General features: G+C 43.9%; 9 protein-coding genes across 9 annotated transcripts; 3 read left to right on the forward strand and 6 right to left on the reverse strand.

Annotated features, from left to right (window-relative positions):
• Nucleotides 1-501: 501 nt before the first annotated feature.
• On the forward strand, nucleotides 502-3,147 carry AVL9 (Avl9p; the record flags this gene model as incomplete). The annotated part of the gene is made up of 1 exon (XM_018879277.1): nucleotides 502-3,147. The coding sequence occupies one exon, from the start codon at nucleotides 502-504 to the stop codon at nucleotides 3,145-3,147; it is 2,646 nt and encodes an 881-aa protein (XP_018734480.1).
• Nucleotides 3,148-3,367: 220 nt separating this feature from the next.
• Nucleotides 3,368-4,069, forward strand: AVL9 (Avl9p; the record flags this gene model as incomplete). The annotated part of the gene is made up of 1 exon (XM_018879288.1): nucleotides 3,368-4,069. The coding sequence occupies one exon, from the start codon at nucleotides 3,368-3,370 to the stop codon at nucleotides 4,067-4,069; it is 702 nt and encodes a 233-aa protein (XP_018734481.1).
• Nucleotides 4,070-4,192: 123 nt separating this feature from the next.
• On the reverse strand, nucleotides 4,193-6,595 carry RGP1 (Rgp1p; the record flags this gene model as incomplete). The annotated part of the gene is made up of 1 exon (XM_018879299.1): nucleotides 4,193-6,595. One exon carries the CDS (start codon nucleotides 6,593-6,595, stop codon nucleotides 4,193-4,195), a length of 2,403 nt encoding a protein of 800 aa, XP_018734482.1.
• Nucleotides 6,596-7,126: 531 nt separating this feature from the next.
• Nucleotides 7,127-8,089, reverse strand: RRP45 (exosome non-catalytic core subunit RRP45; the record flags this gene model as incomplete). The annotated part of the gene is made up of 1 exon (XM_018879310.1): nucleotides 7,127-8,089. One exon carries the CDS (start codon nucleotides 8,087-8,089, stop codon nucleotides 7,127-7,129), a length of 963 nt encoding a protein of 320 aa, XP_018734483.1.
• Nucleotides 8,090-8,446: 357 nt separating this feature from the next.
• On the reverse strand, nucleotides 8,447-10,096 carry TPO1 (Tpo1p; the record flags this gene model as incomplete). The annotated part of the gene is made up of 1 exon (XM_018879321.1): nucleotides 8,447-10,096. One exon carries the CDS (start codon nucleotides 10,094-10,096, stop codon nucleotides 8,447-8,449), a length of 1,650 nt encoding a protein of 549 aa, XP_018734484.1.
• Nucleotides 10,097-14,621: 4,525 nt separating this feature from the next.
• On the forward strand, nucleotides 14,622-15,812 carry ERG10 (acetyl-CoA C-acetyltransferase; the record flags this gene model as incomplete). Its single annotated transcript, XM_018879332.1, has 1 exon — nucleotides 14,622-15,812. One exon carries the CDS (start codon nucleotides 14,622-14,624, stop codon nucleotides 15,810-15,812), a length of 1,191 nt encoding a protein of 396 aa, XP_018734485.1.
• AWJ20_240 (uncharacterized protein) lies at nucleotides 15,197-15,448 on the reverse strand (the record flags this gene model as incomplete). The annotated part of the gene is made up of 1 exon (XM_018879344.1): nucleotides 15,197-15,448. One exon carries the CDS (start codon nucleotides 15,446-15,448, stop codon nucleotides 15,197-15,199), a length of 252 nt encoding a protein of 83 aa, XP_018734486.1.
• Nucleotides 15,813-16,137: 325 nt separating the features above from the next.
• On the reverse strand, nucleotides 16,138-16,923 carry RPN10 (proteasome regulatory particle base subunit RPN10; the record flags this gene model as incomplete). The annotated part of the gene is made up of 1 exon (XM_018879351.1): nucleotides 16,138-16,923. The coding sequence occupies one exon, from the start codon at nucleotides 16,921-16,923 to the stop codon at nucleotides 16,138-16,140; it is 786 nt and encodes a 261-aa protein (XP_018734487.1).
• A 2,447-nt stretch (nucleotides 16,924-19,370) lies between these two features.
• Nucleotides 19,371-19,790, reverse strand: MRPL23 (mitochondrial 54S ribosomal protein YmL23; the record flags this gene model as incomplete). The annotated part of the gene is made up of 1 exon (XM_018879362.1): nucleotides 19,371-19,790. The coding sequence occupies one exon, from the start codon at nucleotides 19,788-19,790 to the stop codon at nucleotides 19,371-19,373; it is 420 nt and encodes a 139-aa protein (XP_018734488.1).
• Nucleotides 19,791-19,891: the final 101 nt, after the last annotated feature.

Consider the following 19,891-nt stretch of genomic DNA (forward strand, 5'->3'; position numbering starts at 1 on the left):
TTACACACATCTTTAAAAAGTGACGTGGGGATCATACGAAAAAAAATCGCCGATCAAATCACTTTTAACAATTAACCAGTCAATTATATTTGTAATTACTATTATTACAATTCTTCAACCCTGGAAATTATTCGTCCCGCTGCTTTGTTATTATTTTCATAGGAAACTTTAAAGCCAATTTGTGTGGATGTCAACCAAACTGAGCCTTGAAAAGCTTAGCCATTTTTGCGAATAAACTTTCAAAACATAGAGACGGCTGTTTTTTTGTTTAGAGTTAGATAACTGGAAATTTAACCTTGTGTAGACGAAACTGCCAGCCTCTAAACGAAATAGTACATATCAAGAGGTACTATTGATTTCAGTTTGCTGAGATTTTGACGTGGGTCAGACAATCAATCAACAGTACTTAATACCTGGAACAAGCTGAAGAGTATAACAAATATCTCCGAGATCGAATATAGGAAGACAAGATATATTGATTACTGGTTGGTTTGAGTAGTTATGGATCACGCGCATGAGCGAATTGAGGAAGATCACCCTGATAATGAGGGTGATTTAGAAATAACTGGATCAAATCAAGTTGAACCAACTAGAACTGAAGAGGAAATGGACTCCGAAAACCATCCTCAGAGACCAACGACCATCGAGGAGAAAAATACAAACGCTGATGAAGACATCAACGAACAGCCAGAAGAAGATCAAGAACACAGCAAAAGTGAAGAGCTACCAGAAAATGACGTCGAACCAGAAGAAAAAGATGTAGAGAATAACGGGAGTCTCGACACCACGGATGGCGTCGATAACGACGGTGACAATAGTGAAGACAACACAGACGACGCCGACATTCAAAGCGATAGCCATGATGATCCGTCCAAAAGGAATTCTATTCCTGTTCCACAGACGCCTTCTCGTAGTAATAAGAGAGAAAACGACAACAGCCCCTTATCTAATGTAGAAAATATCGATACAGCACCGTCAACTCCAAACTCACGCCAGGATTTTCAAACTCCACCCTCTGGAGACGATGGAAGTCCTCCAGACGTCATCCCAGGTGGATTTCCTTTGCCTAAAGATGAAGAAGAATCACACACTGCGACCAGCCAGTCAGAAGAGCAGGACTCAACTCTGATTATTGAAGAAGCAGGAAGCGAGGACCATAGTACCTTTACAGATGACCACGAAACGATAGATCTCACAGGTAGTCCTCTGAGTGAAAAAGACCGAAAGGATGTCAATGCTGCTGATGAGAGCAATAGTAATGCAACGTATGAGCCAGAAGAAGAAAACAACAGGCATAACGAGACGAATGGCAAGATTGATGGCCACGAAGATGTTCAGGACACCAACGGCAACGTCCAGGATAATGGTAACGAAATGACCGTTGAAAATGGGGAAGAAAATGGGGAAGAAAATGGAGATGAAAATGGAGATGAAGATGACGACGGTTATGATGATGACGAAGAGGAAGCAGAGATTATAGAAGTGAGTTCGACTCAGATTTCTGATCCATACAAAGATCGACGCGAGCTTAAGGCTGATAAACAAGATGGTAATGTCTTACAATCGCCAGAGAGGACATCTCCACAGCGGTCAATTGCATCAGAGTCGTCATTCAGCTTTTCCGAAGAAAACTCAACTCCTGGTAAAAAAGCCGCTGGAACAATAGATTATGGCTCCTATTCCAAGGGACCCCAAGATAGACTCGTTTCAAGACTGGTGAGTAATTTCGAGAGCCAAATGGATTCTGCTACTGAAACACCAAAAGTAGAAAGGCGGACTTTTAGCAAGGCCAAGCTAAAGACCATTGTTTCTCCCATATCGGGCTCGTTTCCAGCAGATGTAAAAGAGGAGTCGAGGAGTATCCTAAGTGGAGCAACTGCTCTTGGACCATCTGCATTGGCTGCCAATTCATCTCCTCCATCAGCTGAGCCTTCTGATCAGTCGGCCACGAAAGAATCTGAAACTATTTCACAATCGGCTAGTGTGAACAATGATAAGCCAACCCAAGTGGAATTGGAGCATGATGAGCCTGTTGGTCCTCCAGTACCTAATTTACAACCCATTCCTAAGCCGAAGAGGATCACCTCATTCCAGCTCAAACCTATAGAGGCAGTAAAGGAAGAGTCGTCGTCAGAAGAAAACTTGATCTTTGGAGTATGTGTTGTCGGTTTCCATCACGCCAGAGGGCCCGAGGTCGAATACTGGGTTGGGCCCGATGGTGACAAGTCATCAGTTTGGCCATACCTTGCGTTCCAGAGTTTGCCTGACGGAAGTCATGTGCGTGATGAAAACTTTTGTTACTTCACTCTGCTATATGATGACGAGAAGAAAATCGCTGTCAATACTACTCCTAAACGTGACAAAGACGGTCATATTATCGAACAGTCCGATTTCAAGAATGTCACTACACTCTTTGGTATATCTTGTAATCGACAGATTAAAACGGAAGAACTCAAGCACGTCACTGATGATATAACACGTTCTACAGTGCAAAAATCTGTTGTCGTGGTCGCACGGAAACCTATCTTCGGTCCTATCAAGGAGAAATTGGCAGTGGTCACGCGAGCATACTTCATCCAGGGTGATTTTGAAGATCGCCAATTAATTGATAATTTGTATGAAAATCTCACCCAGATATTCACCTACAAATTAGATGATGCATCCATGAACATTGGGATGCCTCTTAGAGAACTCATCTACCGACTTGGTCCTAAAGTGCTGGTTATTCTCAAAGCTCTTATGCTTGAGAAGCGAGTGCTTTTTTTTGCTTCCAATACAGAGTTACTATGTGCTTCACAATTTTCGATTGTTTCGTTGGTTCCGAATCTTATCAACAATCTAGAAGACTGCGGATCTCCCTTATTAAGCAGTTATGAAACTAATTTAAAGAAGCCAACAAGTCTTAGAACCAGCGATAGAAGCTCCCTATTGGCATTCATGGGTCTACCTCTTCAACTGTTTGCAGGAGGAGGAATTTTCAGTCCTTATGTGCCTTTGCAACAACTTTCTGAGCTTCATGCTGATGAGACAAAGTATTTCTTGGTCGGCAGCACCAACTCACTTGTTCTCTCGCAACAGAACACCATTGCTGATATTATTGTCAACGTAAGTATCATGCGGAGCGCTCTGAGGATGGTCAGTAAATGAATAAGTTGTACTAACTTTGTAGATGGATAATGACAGCGTCCAAATTTTAAACAAGTCCCTTGAATCTGCTTTGGCTCTTTCATCAGCTGACAAAAAATGGATTGAGAATATTAATCAAGCTGTGAAAGATACCTGGAACAGTGAGGATCCTACCAAGAGTCTGGGGTTGCTGTTCCATGGTAGCGAAGATTTTATCAGGGTTCAGTTTGAGGACTATATTATGCATTTACTTGCATCTGTAAAGTACGACACATATTTGACCAAGATCGGTTCAAAGCCAGCTCCAATGCTCGCTCGTGACATTACCGGAAATCCGCTTACTTTGTACAACAATAACTGGGCAAAGGAGTGGAAGATGTCGAACAATTACAGAATTTTCAACAAGTTTACAGACGAGGAATTATTCGATATTATTGAACCCAAACATCTTGGGGAATCCTTGTCGTCCAATGGAGCCAATGCGCGTGAAGGAATAGCGAAGAGTGTTTCTAAAGTGTTTGGCAATTTGTGGGGAACAAGTCCTACGGGCACAACTCAAGCATCTCGTAGCCCAACCCCTAAAAACGAGGACAATACGTCCATTACAGGTGAAACATCAGATGGTAGTGACTCCAAGTCGCTAGCTGAATCAGTAGAGACAACCAGCCATAAGTCGCAAAAGTCAATGAGCAGTACAGTGTCTTCTACGGCCGAACAGCCCAGTCAGGAAGGATATTTCGCTGGATTAGCAAGATGGGCGGCAAGACGTAGGCAAAAGGTAACTTCACCACAACCAAATGAACGTGCTGAGAGCATAGTTGAAGAACAGTCTACAGCTGAGGATGAGAGTGTTTCAACTCCAACTGATGCCACTGCTACTACTTCAGATCCTTCCCTGGAAACTGGTACTACCAACCAGAGTACTAATGATAGAAATGCATAAATTATATATACTATAAATACAAATGGTTCCATCCTGTTAATGATGAGGGGCAAGCCAAATATGCTGGCATGGTTCGGTCCGCCATTTGAAAAGCTCGGACCGTATATAAATAGCTAACACTGGTTAAATAACCCAACGTCTACTCATCATACCGGAATGATGGTCCAAAAGAGCCCGGATATCTTGATTTGTTGGGTACACCTGAATAGGGATACGACAACTAAAAGTCTCACTAGCAAGGGCCGATTTTGCTCGAAGGACCGTAGAAGAGGCTGATGGAGGTGATGCATGCTTGAGTAGTGACTGCTGGTCATCTGGCAAGCGATGTGAGCTGGTGATAAAGTCGATTCTGATTGACCATCCCAGCGAAATGTCTGATGTACTGAATTGTGGCGTGCCGGTGGATGGAATTGTAAACTGAAGACATGTTCTGGATGAGGCAAATGTTGAAATAGCAGTGTGTGAGAATATCCTTCGAGTTATGGACACGACTTCTTGTGGCGATTTCAATGAAATATCGGCACCTAACTTCTCAGTAGTCTCTAATGTGGCAGTGATATGATGACAGTTTAGAACAGAACTGGTGAAATCAAACACGAGAATAATATCTTCTCCTATTCTATAAATCGGTCTTGATAGGTAAATAAATGCAATACGATGACCATGGAGGTTAATGTCGAAGCTGACTTTATGAGACGTTAGCTGGGGCATCGATGATGTTTTTAGTTCGGGTGCTAATTGTGGTTGCAACTGTGGGGGTGATATTGAAGGTGGATCAAACTGCGAATCGGAATTGGGCATTTCGAGGGCCAGTTGGGGAGATGCTTGTGACTGTTGAGCTTGTATCTGTTGATAGTACTTAATAAAAAAATCGATATTCTCTCGTGCTGTATATTCTTCTTGTCCACCCACTACAGGGAGCGATGACCGATGCCGTAAGAGACGAGACGATTCTTGGCCTAGTTTTATATCGCTCAGAGATGTATCCCCTGAAAGAGGTTCAGTGTTTGTTAAGAGGTCATCAAGATAATTAGTAAAATCTTCTTTACATTTCTTGAATGCAGGACTATCCTGATTAGTATTAGGCGATCGTTGTTTTTGCTCCAGAGCCTCAAAACTTTTGACACTTGGTCGTCTTTCGTTAAGCTGAGTAATGACGGCCTCATCTTTCTTTAATACAATTGGATCATGAAGGTTGTGGCTGGGCTGGTTACCAGAACTATCGACAAAGGGAAACACTCGGAATGGTACCAGAATAATTTTTGGTTCGGGAGTTCCACGCGAACTGAGCTTCTGGGTTCCAATAACAAGGTTATAGTAAATGCTGATGGCTTTCGCTCTACAAGACGGTGGCAGTGTCTTTGGAATATTGAGTTGATAGCTAAAAGACTTTGACTCACCAGGAGCCAGTTTCAAATCAACAAACAGTAGCGACTGCGGGGTCGAAAAGATGGGGATATCAGAGGGGCCGTTATTGGCACCCGACCCAGAATTAGAAACACCATGGCGAGCCGTGGGATTACTATTCGGATTATCGTCAGATTTAAAAAAGGAACCAAACCCACCAAAGGAACCTAGTCCAGAGGTCAGTCCTCTTAGAAGACCAGTGTCACCACGACCACTCTTATACTCTAATCCATTATGACCAACGACAATTCCCTGTGTCTTTACATGTTCAAATACCTCCGCCGACACTATCGTGTCATCGACTTGAAAGTATCCTTGCAATTGAGCAAATCCCATCAAGAGATTTACTGGCGGGAGTCCTTGAGAGCCTGCCAATGCAAGATTATTGCGACTGGCGGCGAGACTGGATTGATAGCTGATAGCACCATTGTCACCAGAAGCATTTATACCGGATCTGCCACCTGCACCAGTCGAAGATCTGGTTAATTTTGAACCACCTCGCGTAGCAGTTGAAGCCGAGCGCCCCAGTCCTGTAGACGACCTTGTGATAGCAGTCGAACTGTTATTACCGCCATTGTAGAACTCTCGAAACGAATTGGCCAATTGCATAGATAATCGACGACCAGAAAGCCACGAGGAGTCGTCATCATCATCTGCAAGAGCAGCTCTACTGTTCTCTCTAACTGGAGAATCCACCGACGAGTCTATACCAGACGATGCTTCAGTGGGGACGCCATCGCTTCCATGGGCACTTCCACTGACAGCTTCACGATCTGTTTCCAGACCATTTTTAGTCCCGTTGCCATTTAAGTGGTTGTTGTCAGAATCGGCCTCTAATATAGGATCTTTTCCATTTGACAAGTCAGCACTTCGGCCCAATTTCCTGTGGGGGCGAGGCTTCTGTGATAAACTGGCATCGATTGTCGACTTATATCGCTGATGGCCACCTCCCTGCTGACCATTATTGCCCCTGTAACCAGAGCTACCACCTTCTTCAAGACCAGATTCACCAACAGATATATTCCTGAACGTGACTATGGCATTCAGAGACTCACCAGCAAAGACTACGGGGTTCTTAAAGGTGACCTCCACCCTAATATTAGACCGTGAACTGGGCATTTGCTTGATGCCGTCCTGGAGCCTTGACTATCCGATAACCACGCTTCCAGAACAAATGTGTAATAATAATAACTAGGATCCGAAATCTGTAAACCCGTCAACCGAACCTTGATTCATTTCAGGGGTGCTTGGCATCGCTATCAAATGCGAAGTGCTACGATGGACCTGCCGACGTAAGCGCGCTGGCGCACATCAAACACGTGATACCAATCTTTACCATCAGACCCTCGATATCGACTCGAGCGAAGCAAGAGGAGCCACGGGGTCTGGGGCGAAGCCCCAGCTACCGGAGGCAAATGTCTGTTGGTGCCAGTTTGCCTCCAGTGGCTGGGGCTTCGCCCCAGACCCTGTGGCTCCAGCTTCACTGGAGTAGCGTGGGGCTGCAGAGAGAGAATAAATAAATATACAGTACAAAAACGCCAACTCATTGCTGGGAGTAAGACATATCGATCCAGGGAAAGAGGTGAGGATGTAGTGTGTTCCAGACCAGCATGGAAACTCTAGGGAGTTGATTCAGGTGTCGATGCAAGCCTAACGTTCGTTCTCGGCAGTGAGAGGCACGAGATTACCAGCGTTTCGCTTAGATTCGTCCTCTTTCAAACGACGGTAGATCAGGTCAGTGATGTTGGTGGCAATCTTGTATGCTTTGTTGGCACATTCCAAAATCGTCAGCGCTTCAACAGAGTATCCACCAGGCTTGGCGATCTGGCAAATGTCGCGGTTTTTGTTGATGGTAATCGTCAGCTCGGAATGACGGAGAGCTTCTTCTTGAGCAGTGGCATCGATTACCAGGATTGCACTGTCATCAGCAGTTGGTACGCCATTGGCAGACTGACCAGATCCTGGAATAGCGGCTACAGGGTTCTCTGTAGAAGATGGTACTTCGTCGACTTTGAAAAACGAGAACGTGACACAGATTGGGACATGCAAAATAGATAGTGGCACAGGGACCCTTTCTTCAACTGAGTGGATGATGGTTTGATCTCCATCGATAGAGGTATCTGGACGTCGGAAATGCATCAGTGCAGCAATGACTCCAATACAAGAAGCATCTACTAAACCGCCGTCATAACTCAAGTAGTGAACATCAGCACGAATCATCCAGCAGGATTTACCAGCAACAATACATAAACTTTCCAGATCAAGAGCATTGGATCTTCGAATAGCTTTTTCAATAAGTCTTGTCATGAGCATCTCATCATCAGATGACCGGTTGTTTTCGAACAGAGGAGATGCCATAGAAGACACATCGGTTGTGATTATAAATGTACCTTCATAAGGACGGTCTTCATATGGTTTACTGACTTCAGCGGATACTCGCACGACCAAACGAGTTTTACCCAGTTGAACCTCTGCGTGACCCAGACTATCGCCAAATTTTAGATCCACTTTTCGGAACTGGTCAATGGCACGTCCATCCAGTCTCTGAGAATCTTTCAGCAGACTCAATATGAACTGGCGCTCATTCAGGGAAATGTCTTTTCGTTTCGGCATAGCTCAATCGGTCCTGCCAAAGTACAGTTTTTGCGTTGAATGAAGTGCAGTAGGAGCTAACTGTTCAACATGAAATATATTTTCAAACGGCTGCAGATATCAAAATCACGTGACATAATATTACATAGTGAACTTCGTACCCCCTGAATTCGCCATTTACGGCAGCCAGGGTACAGTCACACGGTTGCTCTATTTTTCACTTCACTAAATAATGAAACAAGCATACGGCGAGATAACCCTGTCATTTCCGTAATGCTGCTCGCGAAGCGAGCACCAACCGGTCCGGGCGGAGCCCGGCCGCCGGAGGCAACACCAGTAGACTACAAGAAACAATCAATTGAAATCAAAAACAAAACATTATGCCCATTTAGAGGCTTTTCTCCATTTGTCTCCATTTCTATGCAAGATGAATGGCCCTGGAGCAATAAGAATCGCCACGCCCCCAAAGAAAGAGAAGGTTCCTTGGAGGGTCATAGCCTCTACCATGCGGGAGAAAACCAACAGCAACAGAACAGCAACTAGAGACCGGATAATAGCATTCAGTGCAAAGGCAGAAGTTGCATACTGTTTGTAGGATTCTATCATATATGAGATGGAGGAAATGAAAATAGTAGAGGTCGAGAAGCCTACAATGGCAGACCCTATTACGGGTGCGATCCAATGAACATGTCGGAACGGAGCAGTCCATGCAAAAATAAATAAACCCACTGGTAGAAGTGGAGCAGCCAACATCATGGGCTTTAGTCGTTGATCGGGCAGAACCATTGCACCAGACATTTTTAGTGCCCGCACGTAGTTTCTGTTGGTGGCACTTATGAAGGTGGACGTCATTGCTACGCCCACTAAAAGAGATATACTAGGTAGATAGGTTGGAATGAATGAGAATTTCCTGTAGGTCGAAAAAGTAACAGGAAGGGCTGCTAACACTGTATATAAGAGTCCGTAAGAGATTCCGGCATACACACATAGGAACCCCAGAGCTTTGTCTTCTACTAACATGATAAACGGTCTAATTGCGTATTTTGTTGTTAAATTTTTTAAAGTTGGCGGGATTGCCTCAAGTGGAGCACAGACATTGTGGCCCTCTTTTCGAAGTTTCACAGCCTTGTTCCGTAACAAGACAGGAGGAAATGTTTCTTTTATGAAAAGTATGTCAAGGGTCAAGACCACACCACCCAGAATAATTATTATCCAGGAGATCCAGCCAAAACTTACCCATTTAATAAAGAAACTTGAAATGACAGGACCCAAAGCAGGAGCAGCAAATATAGCAAACACAGCAGCAGCTGCCGCATAGCTTCTAGTGGAGTAGTCCCATACATCGCTCATGGCACCTCCAAATGTCACCAGCGTGCTAACTCCAAAAAAGCCCTGGAAAAACCGTCCTATTAGTAGGGTCTGGAAATTCGGATCCAGTCCAGTCGGGATCTGGAATAAAAGAAAAATAGCAAAACCCACCGTCCATGCGTACCATCTTCCAAACGCTTCATTCACCCCACTCCAAATGATCGGTCCAAAGCTGTACCCTACGAGCACCATACCAGTGGATAACAGGGCAAGCTCTCTTGAGATATTATATTTTGTCTCAATATCCACCAATGCTGGAGTATACATAGCAGAAGACATTGCAGTGATAAAACACATACATACTAGTACCAGAGAATGGCAAACCTTTCTCCATATCGGATAGTTGTGAGGGTCATCAGGGTCGCCTCTCTCAAATGCAGTTAATAGAGTTGGTTCGGCGGTACTACTCTCTGATGTAACTTCGGCTGGCGCCGTACTGAATGTTTCGACATCAAATTCGCTCTTAGTATTATTATTTTCTTCTGAATGATCACCAGAGAAACTCTCGAAAATGTTATCTCTATGACTATGACTAACTCTCAACTCTCCGGGCAGTTCTCCCGGCTTGTTTTCTGCTTCCCCTCTCGCATCAGCATATGCAAGGCCACTTTCCACATCACTGAATTCAGTTTGAACTCTTGCAACCTCAGATATCTTCATACTGATCAGATTAACTCAACTGCGAGAAGATATTGAAGTAAAGTTGAAAAAGTCCTTGTCTTATTACATTTATATGATATATAATAATGGGGGGGGGGGGGACTCCGCCGAGAGACAGTATTTTTGACCGCAGATTATGCAGCGATCTTCAAGCTTCTGAAATTAATGTGCAGCATCCTCGGCAGGAAATCCAACTGACAAGCGAGTAATACTCAGGCAGGTTCCGGAAACCCAAAATTCTCCATAATTCAATTTGCTGGGCCAATTAGTAATTTGTAAATGATATGCATATGAATATCTTTATCGGGGATAACCTGCCTGTCGCTTAGTCCCCACATTGGATATCGGTCATCAGGTTTCTAGCATTCAGATCTAGATCCAGATTCGAACATGCTCCGCGCCAATTTATATTTTTGCTACGCCATTTTAAATCGGCAAATTCGACAGATGACCTTATTGCGTGGCACCAATTCATTGCAGATACCAACTTTTGATAGCATATACCAACGCTTCTTCCACATAACTGCACTTCATTCTATATGACATTTGTACTCCTTCTGTAATTTTTAAATTTTCTTGGCCCCACCGGCTCATAAAAGTGACCGGTTTTCGCCTCCGGCGGCTGGGGCTCTGCCCCAGACCCCGTTGCTCCTGCTTCGCAGGAGATTTGCTGTCGTCCGCGTTTTTTACTGGTTATCTCTAAGAGATTGGATACTCTTTTCGCTAATTTTATAGTCAACTCTCGGTAGCAACTGCATGGACATTCTTAGCTCTTCTCGAATTTACCTTTCTTCTTGAAACTTGATTTTCTATATTACATGCAGTTGTAATAGTGTCTCATGAAATCCGTCAGCCATGTTGGATCCTGGTTTATTCCTGAAAATTTGTACACGGAGACATGTCAAAGAAACCCCCGTGACCAACATCCAGGTATCTCCTGCGAAGCAGGAGCAACGGGGTCTGGGACAGAGCCCCAGCCACCGGTGGTACAGCCCCAACTTCAGTAGTTTCATTGATGGCCGTGTCTTATCGCCTATCATCCCTGCATACACCCTGCATATGCGAGATAATGCAGGGTTTGACCGTACCCGAAGAGTTGGCCAGCGGTGACGCCGCGCGGCTGCCTCGAGAGAGTTGTGAAGTTATGGGGGTAGTGCGCGTGACTAGGAGCATCAAATTATGGGGACCTGGTGAGTTATGGGGCCATGGGCCCGCGGTATATATAAGGGCTGCATCCCGCTCTAAAGATCTCTTCTTCTTCTCTTTATCTTTTCTACACCACATTTTTGCCAGTTGAGATTGAATTGCGAGTTTTTGACCGTTTTGAATATTTTTTTATTGCCTCTGACTACTATTTCGAGATTCTAGCTGATTGACTGTTATTTTGTTCAATTAGCCTTTATTTTTAAAGCTTGATTTTGTACTGGAAGTGTCTTTTTTCCAGTAATTGCAGTACTAGTTGCCCATTAGATTCTTTTAGTTGTTGTTAAGGATCTGACTGGCATTCTATTTTTATTTGACCACCGTCTGAAATTTGTGGTTACCGAGTACTTTGGTTGTGCTCTATTTTCATTCACAGCTTTATTTGACCTTGTCTTGGGTCATCTTTTCGGTTAAACTCATCAACATCACTTGTATTGTGTTGTTAAACTCCACCATCATCAATTAATAGTGGTTTATCATCGTAATCAGAAACAATGTTCTTCCACTTCACTTTTATTAGAACAAAAGTGATTGAATTGGTCATTGGCATTCAAATGTCTTTCGAGTCAGAGAAAGAAGAAATTATCCCGGATGACTCTCAGGAGATAAATAATGGTTCTCGCTCTCATTTCAAGGGCATGAGAAGTTTTTTCAATTGTTTTAAGAAGTCTAGTACTTCTTCCACTTCTTCCAGTACTACTACTACCACCACCACTACTACTTCCTCATCCAATGTACCTGAGAACATCTCCACTCCTAATGCCTTGGAATTGGCTCCCAAGAATGAATCCCAGTTAGAATTCAGCGACACGTGGATCTCCAGATTGAAATTTCTTTCAGAAGGTGTAAGAGCCACCATTGAAGAACAAAAGACTTTTTATTCCAAACTCAAGTACAAACTCCGATGGAACTCTCATCATAAATCTTTCGGTACTTCGATGACTTACTCTCTTGACTTCTTTAAGAAACTGTCTATCGATAACGTCAACAACAACACTTTCGAGGCCTTCAACAAAACAGACTTCACTTTCATTCGAAAGATGTTCAGAGTGTCGGACCACGACTTCATGGAGGCTTGTAACAACTGGATGAGAACTGACGGACTGGACACCACCGGACTCTTCATCTCTCGTGATCATCAATTCTTACTCCATCCTCTCACTGTCGACAGGGCTTTCGCACTAAACAATTATGCGAGAAAGTTTGGCAAGCATCTGAGAGACAAGTGGTGCTACCGAACCACCCACCTTGCCGCCTATGTTGGACTCTACCGAGTTGGAGGCGAGTTTTTTGCCATTGAGTACACGAAGAAAGATGAGACTCAACATGAGTACAAGTGTAACGTTCACATCGGCAACAACATGGTCAGATGGCTAGAAGGCTTCAACCGCCTTGGAAACCAGCTTTGCGAAATTTTCCCCACTACTGACGACAAGGAGTTTGAAAACAGACTCTATCATCAAGTCATTGAAGATCTGAAGTTTCTGTCTGCAATCAAATCGGTTAACTATCGAATTGGAGCTGCCCTGTATCACGATAAACTTACTATCAAAGTTTATGATTGGTTGAGATACGACACCACCCCAACTAGAAAGAGAGAGAGAAGAAGAGCTCTTGGAAATAATGCCAGAAGACAATACCACACCTACAATGATGAACTTCGATTTCTTCTTTAATCAACGGTAACCTATCACACTTTGTTCCTGGATTCCTCATGCCATCACAACATCATGGTACAATTATCCGGATTCCAAATCATGTTCCCCCCATTCTACTCAATTATGGTTGGTCATCTCATTCGAAACCACTTGGACCAGGCGCCCGGCGGCGGCCACTCCTCCACTTCGACTCTACTGTTTCACTTTATGGTATTTCTATTGTGCTGGCACCTCCTTGGCAGACACACAATAGGAATGGCTTTTTCGACTATCGGCTGCTTGCAGGTTTCTTTTTGACAGACGTATCTCGCGATCTTGCTTCGCTGAGGTCTGATTCCGAAAGATCTCTGGAAGCAGCTGATTTTAGAGCCTGACCACAGCATTGGCACCCCGAGCCATGCACACTTGACACGAAATGGTAACATTGACCATCAACCACACTTGAGAACTGGGAACCACTCTGGACATGACTAAGGAACTGGGAACAGGCCCACACCAGACCCACTTTTACTTGTACTACTTTTTGTATTCCTCTCTAATAAATATTATTATTTCCCCATACTCTCTACATTCTACAAACATACCTGCTCCGCCAGTGCAAATAAATCGGCGCATGCTGCCTATTCATCAGGTGAGGTATCAGGGGATCTTCCGAGCTCCTCAAATATCCGATCAATGCCAACTTTACTTCTAATTGGGGATGTGCCTCCGGCGGCTGGGGCTCCGCCCCAGACCCCGTAGCTCCTGCTTCGCAGGAGGTTGCTAGGAGCGTCGGCAGAATAACTGGAGCGAAGCCAGAGGAGCCACAGGTACTTCAACGATGTAACGGATGCTCATATTTCAGTGCTCCCAGGTGACAGCAGCATATGGGAAGGGCTACCTTCAGCCACTCTTCACGGTCCCAGCAGTCTCCTGCGAAGCAGGAGCTACGGGGTCTGGGGCGGAGCCCCAGCCGCCGGAGGCAGGCAACGAGGGCCCTTAATTATATTTTTTGGTATTATTTAGCAGTAGTGCCCTGCAGAAAGTCGCTTCGTGGTCAGCGAAGTCATTATTACGCTTCGAGGAGTATCAGTTGGGTCTGAAACCTTGGCAATTGACAATCCAGTCAGTCCAGATCGTCATGCCACTCCATTGGTACCCTTCGTAGCTGGTATACTCGTACCCGTAGAGTGCTATAGTGAGTATACTTCTGCATCACTGCCCCCTGACGGAAATCCCGCCGTTAACGGCGTTAGTGGAGTAGCCGGTTTTGTTGAGCTAGTATTTCCGAAAACGGATACTCGCCCTTAACCGAATTCCTAAATTAGATTATAACCTCCAGCAGGAGACGGAGGAATCGGGGCTGAGGGGCCCTGGATCATGGCCCTATGACAGCATGAGTACTAATTATTCGATTTTTCAATAAATTATTTAAATACGACTTGGAAGGATCATTCTATAACTGTTTATATACTAAATTGTAAATTGTTGCATTATCAGGGGTTCTAATAATTCAACGCCGTTTAAAGCTGCAGTGAAAAATCCAGTCTCAAAATCGACCAGTTAATCTCGTATCACGCGCTAAACAGGTATACATTACACGTCTTCGTACTCACACACTCGTTTGATCTGTGCAAAATCAAACATAAAATCTAAAAAGATAAAACCATTTTGGCTCAGTCATAATGTCTAGACCTGCTGTATATATTGTTGCTGCCTCAAGAACTCCAATTGGAAGTCTCCTTGGATCATTGGCTTCTCAGACTTATGTTGATTTGGGTGCTCATGCTGTGAAGTCAGCTTTGGCTAAGGTCCCTGAGATTGAACCCTCTGCCGTCGAGGAGATCGTTTTCGGTAATGTTTACTCTGCTAATGTCGGTCAAGCTCCTGCTCGTCAAGTTGCTCTCAAGGCTGGTTTGAGTGAGGCTACTGTTGCCACTACTATCAACAAGGTCTGTGCTTCCGGACTCAAGGCTGTTATTATTGGTGCTCAGACCATTCTCACTGGTACTGCTGATATTGTGGTTGCTGGTGGTGCCGAGTCTATGAGTAATGTCCCTCACTATCTTCCCAGTGGTAGAACTGGTACTAAGTTTGGTGGTGCTACCATTGTTGATGGTCTTCAAAGAGATGGTCTTCAAGATGCTTATGATGGTCAAGCCATGGGTATGGCTGGTGAAGATACTGCTGCTGAGCACAAGATTTCTCGTGAGGAGCAAGACGAGTATGCTATTAATTCGTACAAGAGAGCTCAAAAGGCTCATGCTGATGGCAAATTCAAGGCTGAGATCAGCCCTGTTGAGCTTCCTGGTGCTCGTGGTAAGCCCGGTGTGACTGTTTCTGTTGACGAAGAGGTTGCCCGTCTTGATGAAGGCAGACTCAAGTCTGCTAGACCTGTTTTCAAGTCTGATGGTTCTCTTACTGCTCCTAACTCTTCCCCTATCAATGATGGTGCCGCTGCTGTTATCCTTGTTTCTGAACAAAAGGTCAAGGAGTTGAACCTCAAGCCCATTGCCAAGATCCTTGGTTGGGGTGATGCTGCTCAAGCTCCTATTAAGTTCCCCACTTCGCCATCTCTTGCTGTGCCCAAGGCCTTGAAGCATGCTAATGTTGCTATTGAGGACGTTGATTTCTTCGAGTTCAACGAGGCTTTCTCTGTTGTGGGTGTTGCCAACTCCAAGATCCTTCAACTTGATCCTTCCAAGGTTAACATTTACGGTGGTGCCGTTGCCATTGGCCACCCTCTTGGTGCCTCTGGTGCAAGAATCCTTGTAACCTTGACCTCGGTTCTTGCCCAAGAAAACGGAAAAATTGGTGTTGCTGCCATCTGTAACGGTGGTGGTGGTGCCTCTGCCATTGTCATTGAGAGAGTTTAATCTCTTTGATTATACTGTATAATTAATTAATAATAGATCCACAAATGTAAATACTAATTTGCGCTCCATCATGACTTCCGTCTGTTTGCCTCGGTGGACATGTAACTGAGCATTACAGATTAAGAAGCTTGTCTTTTCGTGTTCTTATCAGTCTTCAAAACAGTCACAAGAAGTCAAGGAGTCACCCATTCATTTTTACCTTCTTCTAGACAAACAGCTATGGCACATTTATGGTGGCAGATATTATCTAGAAAAGCTCAGTATATAATATAACCTTGGAGCAGGTCACTAAACAAACATTGATCTTATACATTATTATCTAAATCTAATCATTGGAAGTATCCATCTGGCTTGGCTTATTCTCCTCGGACTCTTTAGCCTCCTCAGAAGCATTTGTTGCTTCTGTATTAGCAGCAGGAGCAGCAGATGCACTGGAGCTCGCTTCAGCGGTCGCTACCTCAGAAGCAGTTTCTTCAGGAATAGTGGCAGCAGCAGACGAAGATGCAGCAGCCTTTTCTTTCTCTTTTTCTTGTCTTGCTTTCTCATCTTCAAGAGACATTCTCAGCGCAAGAGCGAGCTCAGGGTCGACACTAGGATCAACACCAAATTCAAACAATTCCGAGCTCGAACCGGCACCAGCACCTCCAGATCCTGCACCCAATCCACCTGGAATACCGCCGCCCACGCTATCTTCATTGATAATTGGAGAAGAGGCAAGTACATCTGACAAGAGATGGGGCCCAGGAGGAATAGTAACTAAATGGCTGTTATCGCTCGAATTGACTTGTTCAATAAAAGACTCCAACTTCTCAGTGTTTTCGGCCTCTTCACCGAAATTGACAAAATCCACAGCAACATTATTCTTCTTCATTTTCTTTGCCAGTTTAATCAGTTCCTTGCTATCTTCTTTGATAGGCGAGCCAACGAACACCACGACCCGTTGACGCTGGATCTTGTTCTGTCGATGTTTTAATGCCAATGCTGCTACTTGTATACTCGTGGCCAAATGGTTTGTACCATGGACTGTTGTATCGTGAATTCCTGCCAAGATCTTACCAAACTCACTGCACAAAGTGACCTTGACTTCTGGGCCATTACCACCCAAAGTCATGAGTCCAACTGTGTTTTCCGGGTTCGATTGTGTCTTTGCTGAGAATAAAAGGCCGACTGCGTCAACTTGAGCTTCGAATCGAGTCGGCGTGTAATCTCCGTTTCGGACATACTCCGAGTTGTCAACTCTGTTTCATTGTTAGTACTGTAATTACCATATGACAACCAGATTTTAGAGAAAAGAGTCATATTCGAGCCATATCCTCTGAGTAGAGTTTTAGTTGCTAGAGGAATAGATCAGATTGTATTGCTACACACTGAAATCGCTCCAAACACTTTGTCTCCAGCTCCCCAATTGTCTCCAAGTCTGGCAGAACCAACTAGCCATGTGTCAAGAACGAATCCAGTACAATACTCAAGTCATCTAACGAGGAATTAAGTATCTGAGAGTATCATTGACATAGTCTAGTCAGTCCAAACTGTTGTTGGTACAATTCATACCAGACTTCTGTTATCAATTGTTTGCTTACACTATCATAGTCGCTTCGAGAACCATTGTGGGCGGTGATGGAATGTTTAACTTTTCAAGCCTTGAGCAATAAATATTTCGTTTGCTATGTCAATTGACTGATGACTCCTTCTTTTAATATTAGATCGAGACTGAATACTGTAACCTTTGGCCTTTCTCGTGACTCGTAATGCGATGCTTGTGTGAGGAATTCTGGATCCGATGCCACAATATATGCTGCAAGTAGAACATGAGAACCGCTGCTGCTCTACAGTGGCAACAGGGTAAATACCATATCGGTTATTGCAATATATTTCAAAGGTATTACTATAATGATTCACAAGGCAGAAGCGTGGCTTGAGACACGCTAGATGTGGAATTGTTTGTCTTTCTTCAAGTTTTTTCCTCTAGGATAAGACTGAAGACTGTTATTCGGAATTATTACTCTCTTGAAATCTTATTTATATTTGTTTAAGTAGAATATGACTTAACTGACTTCTTAGATAAAGAAGGGCATTTAAATATTAGGCGCGCAGGCGGCTGTGTATCTTAAATGGGAACTTGTAAACAGATGATCCTCATTTTCATATCAAAGCTCAGATTATATCTTGTTCATATACTCTAGAATCTTTCTACAATTCATTGCGCGATTTGAGTAAGAGCAGGACTATTGGAGATGACAGCACAAATCAATAGACCTCTTACTGTGGCTCAGAGAGATGCACTGGTGCGAAATCTAAAGCTTGAATGTGAGTATAATGTTTATCATGTTCAACAAACACAGATGGAGAGAACCAAGGCCTAACATATATTTCTAGTGGACGCAAGAGTGTTAAAGCTACGAACTCAGTATCAATTTGCTGCGAACTCATTGAAATCAAAAATACAACTGAGAATTAATAGAATTCCAAAACGTCTTTGGAATGTGACGTTCCGTGAGCTTCTGGAACAGAGATCAAGTAGTAGTGGAGCAAAGAACTTCACTCTGTCCCCTGTGAAGAAAGCGTGAGTATTGATAATATCATAGTTAGATGGACTATTTTAGTGGAATTTTACAATCTTGAGCACAGTAACTAACTAACTAATTATAGCGCACTATCGAGACTCAATATTAAAGCGGCTGCTCAGGCACATAAAAATGCACCACTAGTGGTACCCAAACTTAGACCAGACAATTTAAAGCCAACAGAACCACAGTTGAAAGGAATCGATTCAAAAGTTAGTTCGTCTGTTGTCAAAATCTCCTCTCGACAATCTCCAGTAAGACCACTCACATCACCTGCTAAGACTAGACCAGTGACGTCGCCAGCCAAACCGAGATTTATGATATCTCCTGAGAGTACCAGAACTGTACCATCTTCAGCCAAGACCAAGCTCACTGTACCTCCAGTCAACAAGAGTACCGCATCTCCTATTCGATCGTTTATGAAGTCTCCCCTAAAGTCTGCACGTGCAGTTAGTAAACGGATCGTTTCAGGTTCAAAGCCGATGCCTGTCTCCAAACCTGTCACAAAAGCACCCACTGTAACATTAAGCACACCAGCTTTATCTAGATCTGTCAGCAACAGTTCATCTATATCGGATTCAAGCGTGTCATCTAATTCTACAGCCGTCACAAATAGCAGCGTGACAAGTCACAAACAGGTTTCATCAACGCTCACAAAGTCGACTGCTGCCACGAGGGGCCGTAAAGTAAACATATCAACCGTAGATACCTCTGTGCCACCGTCTACACCGGCTCCCCGTCGAAACCTTCGTAGTCGAGCAGCACAAGCAAAAGCTTAGTGCTTAAACCTAAGAGCTATTACTATAGCCTGAACTCATCCTATTTATAAACCATGCTCCAGTCTAATATTCCCTACAATGAACGATTGCTGTGCGCATTATATGTATACCTGTCCATGTTTTAATTTATTAACATGTTCGAATGATCTAATATTTTACAATTTATTATGCTATTTACAAATATGCCCAAAACAATAATTTAGTTAACATGACTGTCAGCTGGTGGTCTTTTTAGCGTTCTCGACAATTTTCACGCCCTCCTCCCAGGTAGCAACGATATTATCTGCGTATGGGTTCTGAGAATCTTCAACCGTTTTTAGTCGGGCCAAACGATACTTCCGTAGACTATTTTTCGGTAGCATACCTGATACTGCCTTTCTAAGGATTTCACTTCCACCCTTTCTATTCTGAAGGTCAGCCATGGTCCATTCTTTTAAATGACCAGGCTTTCCACTATGCTTTCTGTACAACTTCTGGGTCATCTTCTCTCCTGTGACATTTAAATACTTGCAGTTTGTTACCACAACATAGTCTCCACAATCGTCGGAAGGATGGTATACAGGTTTGTGCTTGCCCATAAGAGTGACGGCAATGGCACTTGCAAGACGACCAAGAGTTCTAGGGTCCTTGGCCATGTCCACATGGTGCCAGGTCCTTGCGAAAGCAAGTCCAGTCTAATTTGTTAGTTTTCCCGTCCAAAAATCTCCAGTAATCTATGTTTTCCACTTTTATCGGT

The sequence above is a fragment of the Sugiyamaella lignohabitans genome, chromosome A (genome assembly GCF_001640025.1).
Source record: "Sugiyamaella lignohabitans strain CBS 10342 chromosome A, complete sequence".
Taxonomy (NCBI): Eukaryota; Fungi; Ascomycota; class Dipodascomycetes; order Dipodascales; family Trichomonascaceae; genus Sugiyamaella; species Sugiyamaella lignohabitans.